The sequence below is a fragment of the Gavialis gangeticus genome, unplaced genomic scaffold (assembly GCF_001723915.1).
Source record: "Gavialis gangeticus isolate Ggan-Ray unplaced genomic scaffold, GavGan_comp1, whole genome shotgun sequence".
Lineage (NCBI taxonomy): Eukaryota > Metazoa > Chordata > Crocodylia > Gavialidae > Gavialis > Gavialis gangeticus.
The window spans coordinates 118,603,313-118,611,738 of record NW_017729022.1 but is presented as its reverse complement, the minus strand read 5'-3'; the positions used below and the strand labels follow the sequence as shown (position 1 = coordinate 118,611,738).

General features: G+C 51.6%; 1 protein-coding gene across 5 annotated transcripts in view; it reads left to right on the top strand.

Annotated features, from left to right (window-relative positions):
- Positions 1 to 8,426, top strand: part of LOC109296595 (alpha-2-macroglobulin-like protein 1) — a 66,945-nt gene that overhangs the window by 35,422 nt on the left and 23,097 nt on the right. For 3 of the 5 annotated variants that reach the window (XM_019516060.1, XM_019516062.1, XM_019516061.1), the window contains exons 26-35: positions 268 to 424; positions 1,424 to 1,498; positions 1,734 to 1,905; positions 2,020 to 2,234; positions 2,371 to 2,586; positions 2,940 to 3,055; positions 3,849 to 3,939; positions 4,240 to 4,308; positions 5,166 to 5,268; positions 6,568 to 6,609. In XM_019516060.1, coding sequence (XP_019371605.1) covers positions 268 to 424; positions 1,424 to 1,498; positions 1,734 to 1,905; positions 2,020 to 2,234; positions 2,371 to 2,586; positions 2,940 to 3,055; positions 3,849 to 3,939; positions 4,240 to 4,308; positions 5,166 to 5,268; positions 6,568 to 6,608 — 1,255 coding nt within the window. In that variant the 3' untranslated portion in view covers position 6,609. Of the gene's footprint in view, positions 1 to 267; positions 425 to 1,423; positions 1,499 to 1,733; positions 1,906 to 2,019; positions 2,235 to 2,370; positions 2,587 to 2,939; positions 3,056 to 3,848; positions 3,940 to 4,239; positions 4,309 to 5,165; positions 5,269 to 6,567; positions 6,610 to 8,126; positions 8,313 to 8,426 lie in introns of those variants that run through there. The other 2 variants (XM_019516063.1, XM_019516059.1) reach the window with 1 other exon arrangement.

Here is an 8,426-nt window from a genome sequence, read left to right as displayed (position 1 = left end):
TTCCTCTTCCCTGAAGGGCACTGGCCTCATGCAGATGTGAGCAAGAGTAAAACTCTGCAGAACGGCTCTTCTTTTCAAGGAGCCCTGTTTGGGACTGTTCCAGCTGCTTTTAGGACATTCCAAAGGGTCATGCAAGTGTCCAGCTGGCCCCTCAAAAGAGTTCAAGGGCATTTCAAATGTTTTAATTGCTAAATCTGTCCCCTGTGCTGCTGGGGCTGCTGACTCACTCGTGGCTCCTCCTTCTCCCTCTCCCCTCTTTGGCTCCAGGCTGACTGCCCTGGTGCTCAAGACCTTCAGCCAAGCCCAGCACTTCATCCCCATTGATGAGAGGAACATCAAGGATGCTGCCAGTGCACTGGCTACAAGCCAGACTCCATCTGGCTGCTTCAAGAGCATGGGGAAGCTGTTCAACAATGGCTTGATGGTGTGTCCCTTCCCTGCTCCCTCAACCTGCTTTCTGGGCTCCCCAGTGCTGCCTCTCACTCTCTGTCTCCTGGTTTGGGTGACAAGAGCAAAGCCCTGTCTTGCCAAGGAGGAAGGTCTACCTTTGAGCAGCCTGCCCACTGGAGAAAATGAGAATGGCTTAGTCAGGACACCATTTCTTCAGAGCTCGGCATGTGTCTTGGGAGGTTTACCATTAGGGGAAATAATCCATAATAACTGGTAACTCCACTATGCCTGACACTATGCCCATCCCCTCCTCCCGAAAACAAACCTACAAGTTCTTCCATCATCTCCTTAGCAACCACCATGGTCCTCTTCCCAATTATTGAGCTCTCCCTGTGGAGGGAGGGAGTGGCAGAACAGAGGTTCATGGGGGAGTGACCACTATCACCAGCATGAGTCCTAAGGGTGCCAAGCACACAAGCACATGCAGACTCATGCATGCAGACTCCCACATGCAGTCCCTGAGAAGCAGAGGATAGCTGCCTGCTGGCAATATAATCACTGTGTAGGGGGTGTCAGACAGGCAGGAAGGGAGCAGGTGACCTGGGGAGCTGCTCCATCAGTGCCTGGCATGGGACATCTCCTCTTAGTACCCACAGCGACTTTCCTTTACCCTCACACAAGCCAGAGGCCCCACCTGAGCATCTCTGTGCAGAGGGATGGCCACCCTGGATCTCAAGCAGAGCTCCAGTGAGAGATGCAGCATGGAGGGAAGGGAAGGGAAGTGTGTTCAGGGAGGAAAACACAATTTGTGTTCAGGAGTTTTGGGGTCAGGTGAGGGTGGGAACCCCTCCATCCCCTGAGAAAGAGGAAAGATCCAGCCACCAACTGTGGCATTTCCCTGTCAGCTGGATGGACCTATTGCCGTGGTATGCATGGGTATCATTGAGAGGGTGGGGGTCTATAAGCTGTGCTGGGAAGACTCCCTGTGCTCTCCTCTCACTACTTTTCTATTCCACTTCTCCCCTTCATGTAGGGCGCAGTGGAGGAAGGACTGGGGCTGAGCTCTGCCATCATCTCAGCCCTCATCCACTCAGGGATGCCACACTCTGTGAGTACGAGCAGTATGGGCACGCACTCTGCATCGCCTCTCCCCACACCATGTGTCTGCTGTCTGCATGCGCACTCAGTGAACACACAGTCTATCTGTGTTCTGTGTGCAGGCTGCTCCCTTTATGTCTACACAGTCTCAACATGCTCCCAACATCTTTTGTACATGTACATTCCTCATCTGCATTACCTCCCCTAGCCAGCTTATCAGTACCTGTTCCTCTTGTAAATTCCAGGACCCAGTCTTACGAAAAGCTCTGAAGTGCATAAAGGACCTAGTCACTGCAGAGGCTGGAGGCTCCAACCTGTACAGCCAGGCACTAGCGGCCAAAGCCTTTGCACTGGCTGGAGACAAGGCTATGAGGCAGATCATACTTAAAAGACTGGATAAAGCGGCCATTGTATCAGGTATGACAGCCTGTAGGGCAGGACTGAGGGGCAATAGCAATCTCACTAGTTCTTAGCCAACCTGTCCTAGTCCATGGCCTATTCCATATGCCTTTCCTCGTCCGTCTGTTCCAGATGACCAAATCTACTGGACCCAAGAGCCAAAACAAAAGGAGAGCTCCTCATACTGGTATCGAGCCCCATCTGTGGAAGTGGAGCTGACATCAACCATCCTCATGGCCCACCTCTTGAAGCCCAGCTTGTCCTCTGCCGACATCATAAGGGCCTCCAAGATCGTGGCCTGGATAACCAGGCAGCAGAACCCCTATGGCGGTTTTGCGTCCACACAGGTAGCTGGCTGCTCCTCTCCCAGACAGAGAGCTCTCCCTTCTCTGGAGAGAAGAGAGCTGTCAACCCAGCCCCTGCCTCTGTCCCCAGAAGACAAAGCCAGCCCTGTTCCCCCCAGCCATCTCTCTGCTTCCCCAGGACACCATGGTTGCCCTTGAAGCCCTGGCTATGTATGCAACCAAGACCTTCCGCAAGGATGGCCCTGACCTCCGTGTTTCCATCTCCTCTGCCGGCTTCCGTCACAGGATCCGCATCAACAATACCAATCGGCTCCTGCTGCAGACTCTGGACCTGCCTGACATCCCTGGCAGCTACACCGTGCAGACTCAGGGCCGTGGGTGCCTCTTCATGCAGGTGAGGTGGGGAAAACGTTTCCCAAATGGGCTGTGGGTGTGGAGGGAAGCAAAACAGATGGGAGGGAACTTCCTCCCCAGAACCCTCAGGGGTGGCTGTCCTAGGTGGCACCCTATAATGGGTTACCTTCCATTCATTCGGTCATGGTGGCCTGCCCTCCAGGAAGCCTCATTAACCATGCCACACACTATGGGGTAGCCCAGCCTGCCCATTTCTCAGCTGATCCCTTTTCTCCATACATGGGGTGAGGCAGCAGAAGGTTTTATTATGGAAACTGGGGGTTGTGTGACAACAGCTCCCTGGGGGACTGGACCTCTGTCCCTCTCAACCTCCCTGTGTCTCTCTCCTGACAGACCACATTGCGATACCACATCCCCCCACCATGGAGCGACCTCACCTTTGCCCTGTCTGTACAGACAGAGTGCACCCAGCCAAATGCCACGCTGTTTCCTGTCACCATTCGCACACGGTAGGAGACCCTCTGACTTCACTCCCTTTCCCTGTGCAAAGGGGCCTCTGGCTGCATTTCCTCTAGCCAAAGACCTGTCAGCCTTCCCTTTCCCCGCAGCCCTGGTGAGGTCTATGTGTTCCAATCTACATGATCAACTTCAGGCAGAGTCTTCTTTCTCGTCTCAGAGCACTGTGACATGATACTTGACCCTAAGTCATCCTTGACAAAGCAGGCTTCAGCCCTGACTGGTCAGCCTGTGCTGAAAGCAAAAGGACTTGCATCTCACAACAATGGGCCACCAAACAGCACCATTAAGAAAAGGAAAACACAGATAATGTAGTGCAAAGCATCCCCTGCCACACAACCCCAATCTTCCCTACTCCCTTTGTAGCTCTTCATCCTCTTCTTGCTCAGGCCTGGCTAGGGTAGAATTGCCAACACGTTAGGAAGAGGCTGGCTGCTCTCCCTGGAGATCTCTGGAGCATTATGCATCAGGAACCTCCTGAGTGCTCCTCTCATTGGCTTGGCATTCAGCCCATGGGGAGATGCCATGGGGGAGTGGGTCAAGGGTTGTGTGCATATGTTTGTGTGCATGCACATGGGTTCACAGCTGTGGGTGTATGTGTGCATAGACTGGTGTTCACAGGTAGGTAGGTTTATTAAAGAGACAGGGATGTTAATAGGAAAACTGCCTGGAAAGCAAAACAGATCTCTTAATTTGGCTGCTGAGAGCCAAGTTGGATCCTGGCCTGAACTGGTGATCACATCCCATGAGATGACATTGCTCTGTTATGTTCCTGGGGGTCTGCAGCTACACAGGGAACCGTGTGTCCACCAACATGGTCCTGATTGAGGTGAAGATGCTGTCCGGTTACAGCCCAACAGCGGACTCACTAGAAGAGGTGAGATAGAGGCTACTGGTAGAGCCTTATGCGTTGTTGAATATCTGTGCATGAGGTCTTTAGGCTGTATGATTAGCGAGCAGATATATCAATGCCCATTCCAGTGGGCAGTGAGAGCCATTTCCAGCTCTCCTTCTCCCACTTGGTTTCCTCCCACTCTTGGGAGTGAAGCCTTGTCCACAAAAAGAAAATTTCTTCACCTTCCCTCTCCCTGGTACCCTTAACAGATAACACAGTCTCTCAGGAGGGAAGGGCCATTCCATGCTGGAGTCTTCACTCAAGTTTGTTTTCTGTTCTCAGTTAAAGAAAAGGCCTTTGGTAAAAAAAGTCGAAAGAGAAGTTGACCAAGTAACACTCTACCTGGATGAAGTAAGTTTGCTTTCACCTTCTCTTAATCTGTGACTTGAGGGGGAGAAAATCAAGTCTAATTTAGGGCATCCAGATGGAAACACTGAGGTCCTGATTCAGCTGAGATGCTGAGTACCATCTGTACCCATTAACTTCAGAGGGAATGCCTTTGAGGACCAGCCCCAAGAGACCATCATATGGCTCTATGTCTCCCTCTGATAATGGGACCAGGCATGAAGCTGATGAATTAGCTGCTATCTTTTATTTTAACAGAAGAAGGGATAGTGGTTCCTGCTTTTAGCACTGGCTTTTTCACGTGCAGCCCTAGTAGATGGTCCAGTTAGGGCATAATTAACATTACAGAATATGTGTCTCTTTCACAACAGTGCAGAGCCCATGTGAAATGCTCTCATACTGGAGTGCTCCATTCACCCAAGTGGTTTCTACCTGTACAAACACACATTGTGCAGGTGAAAACAATGTCCCAAATTGCAGTGTCAGGCCCAGCTCCTTTCAGATATGTAGATGCCTTTGTTTTATTGATTGCAACAGACTTTGGTCACCTATGTACCTTTGAGGACCTGGGCCCTGGGATCTAATGCTAAATTCTCTAAAATTGGGGGTGTCCGTAGACAAAGACCTTTTTTCAAGGTCTGATTCATAACAGATAATATCTGATATTCCTCAGCATTGAGATGTAATGACAGGGAAACCTCCCCTGGGATCTCTGAATGGGACTATGCTGAATGGTGAGGGCCTCCCATTCTCTGGGTGGTGGTACACCCCCTTCCTCCATACAGAGCATGGCTCCAGGGGGACATGAAGGGTCATCATGCAGCATCTTGGTTCTAGTTTTAATCTCTGCCTCTGGTTGGTAGCTGACCCGGGACCCTCAGGACTACACCTTTATGGTACAGCAGGACATCCCCGTGAAGGACCTAAGGCCAGCCAATATTAAGATCTATGATTACTACATGCCAGGTGAGCTCAAAACTGCTGACCATAGCCAGCATAGCTGCGGTCTTCTAGCCCAGCCCCCCAACCCTGAGGCAGATCAGGTATACCTACACCATATTTGTCTCAGCTGTGCTTCAAAAAAGCCAGTGACAGGGATTCCAGAGCCTCCCATAAGGTAACCTGTGGCAAGACTTAACTAGCCTCCTTGGGCCTCAGGAGTGGCTGTGTCCCAACCCCTGCATGCTCCAAACCCAGAAATGCATGGGGGAGTCCATGGATCTCAGTCTCTTGCATGTTGGAGAGTGGCCTCTGGGGATGATGCCATAACATACCATCTAGGTTTGGAGCATGTGGATGGGGCTGGGCGGGTGGAGTGTCCTGGCCAGGACATGCTGATGCTGCAGAGTAAACATGTCCTTAGGAAGTGTTTCCTGCTATCCAGCCTACATCATCTTCACTGCAATGTCTGCCAGTTGCAATAATCATAGTGATGTCAGACCACTTCTCCAACTAGTTGGGTATTCTTTGCCTCTTTTCCACAGTGCCTGCTACCTTCCCAAGAAGCTTCTTCCCTTTAGAAGGCAATGCCACTGGGTGCTATAAGGTGCTAAGCCTGTACCACCTGCCAGTTAAACTAGTACTTGTAATAGCTCAGCACCTGTCTGGACCAGGTCTTAATGGGTGGAGGAGCTTGGAACCTCACACTCCTAGCAGAGATGGCAGAAGAGCTGGCCAATGGCATGAGGCCAGGCTCTCCCTCCTCATCACATCGCAGGACAGGACTACCACTCCCCGCCCATGCAAGTTGTGATTTGGGCGATCAGGGGTCCAGCAATCTGTTAGTCCCCCTTCTCCTTGGGGAGCTCAGGAGTCAGGCTGGCTGGGCTGTGGGCAGAGATGTGATAGACCAAGGATGGGCAACCCCCAGCACAGGTGCCAGAGTGTTGCACACAAAAGCATTTTGCTTGGCACGCACACCTTGGTGTGGACAGCAGGGAAGGGGCCGGGGCTGTGCTGCCACAACAAGGACTGGGCCCCTTGCAGCTCCCCTGCTGTCTGCCCCTGGCACACCAACATCTTACAAGCTGAGTTTGCAGGTGTTATTGGCACTCTGGCCAAAAACATTGCTGACCCCTGTGATAGACCCTGGCAATAGAACTAGCCAGCTATCAGGGGTGATTGAATTTGGAGCTTTATCTTTCCAGTGAGAGAGAAGAGGGCAGCTGCCAATAGGGGCACCCCTGCTATGTAAAGGAATGGATATAGAAGGGCCAGATACCAGGGAGAGGTGCATTTCATTGTACATTTTCCTTCCTTCTGCAGATGAAAGTACTGTGATGGAGTACAGTGCTCCCTGCCTGTGAGGTGAGTGTGTGGCACTATGTGCATGTTTGTTGGGAGCAGAGGCAGGTGGAGCTGGGCTAGGAGGAGTAAGGACTGCTGTCAGGAGCTTGAGGCAAATGGCAATGGGCAGTTAAGGGGAGCATTTGTGTATCCCAAGTGTTTATACTGATGCTGCTCTGGCTGTGAAAGATCTGGGTTCCAGCTGGGTGAGGCTGAATGGGAGTTGTGGTCCTAACTGGGCATGGCTGGCCTGGCCCGTTCCCTGAGGTGCTCAGTAGCAGGCTTCTGGAGGATGTGTTTCCCAGTCAGTCAAGTCACACACTCCTCACAGCGGCTCTGGAGCCCTCCTGCTCCATGACCAGAGCTCAGAAGTGAACGAGGTTTGGGGTTAACCTGCTATTGAGGGGTTCCCATATTTTTTATTGTAAGGGCCGTTCTGGAGTTTCAGAATGGGTTCTAGTTGCAGTATAGTGAGGAACAAATGGCCACATCCAACCAGGCCTACGGGATCACCCTGCAGAGGCTTGGCTGTGACCAAGAAGAACCTAGTGTTCCTGGGCTCTCTCTCTCTCTGGCTCTGCAGTGTGCTCAACACTAAGTCACTTGAGCTGTGCTCTGCATTTCCCATCTCCATCCATCAGATGGGCACACAGATGGGGGAATGCTTGAGTCACAGGGGCAATAGAAGGCTCCACTTAGTCACAGATCATAGAGAAGTAGAACTGGAAGGAACATCTAGAGATCATCTAGTCCAGTCATGTGCCAGAGACAGGATCTTCCCTATCCAAAACAATGCTCCAACACTCAACGGAAGTATCAGAGAGGGTGGCAAGTTACTGCAGTGATGCAGCAAAAGTATGCATGCAGCACAAATGTCTTCAGCTGGATGGAATCAGGCCCACTGTATGCAGAGCTTCTCTTTCTGCTTCCACTCAGTCAGATCAGGCCTGCAACTGAGAGGCAGCAGGAGGGGACCCCTATCCCTTGGCCACACTATGGAGTCAAGTTTCATAGTTTCATAGCTGGTAGGGTCGGAAGGGACCTGAGCAGATCAAGTCCGACTCCCTGCGATGGGCAGGAAAGAGTACTGGGGTCAAACGAACCGGGCTAGGTGATTATCTAGCCTCCTTTTGAAGACCCCCAGGGTAGGGGCAAGCACCACTTCCCTTGGAAGTTGGTTCCAGATCCTAGCCACCCTGACTGTGAAGTAGTGCCTCCTGATGTCTAGTCTAAATCTACTCACGGTCAACTCATGGCTGTTATTCCTCATTACTCCCGGTAGTGCTCAAGGGAACAGGGATTCTCCCATAGCCTGCTGGTCTCCCTTGGTCAGTTTATAGACAGCCACCAGATCCCCTCTCAGCCTTCTCTTGTGGAGGCTGAACAGGTTCGGGTCCCATAGCCTCTAAGTGATAACTGGGATCCTAACTCCTCCCCATGAAGTTGTTTTATTGATATTTCCTCAGAGCTTTGTGCATCTCATAATTCCCACGCCCCACCCCGGGACGCTTCTTTTGTCCTCTGCCTTATCTTCACAGGATGCAGCTGCTGACCCACAGCTCCCCAGCAGCCATTTGGACATCACTACTATACCAGCTTCAGCTCTCCTGGCAGAGTTCAAGGGCAAAACAAGCAGATGATCTGAAATTTCCTATGGATCAGCCAGTAACTTAGAAACTTAGGGTGTGTCTGGCACCTGATTAAAATCAAGTGGATTCAGGGGACTGGAATTCCTCAGTGAGGTTATTCTATCCAGTGTGTGTGTGTGTGTGTGTGTGTGTGTGTGTGTGTGTGTGTGTGTGTGTGTGTGTGTGTGTGGGGGGAGAGAGAGAGAGAGA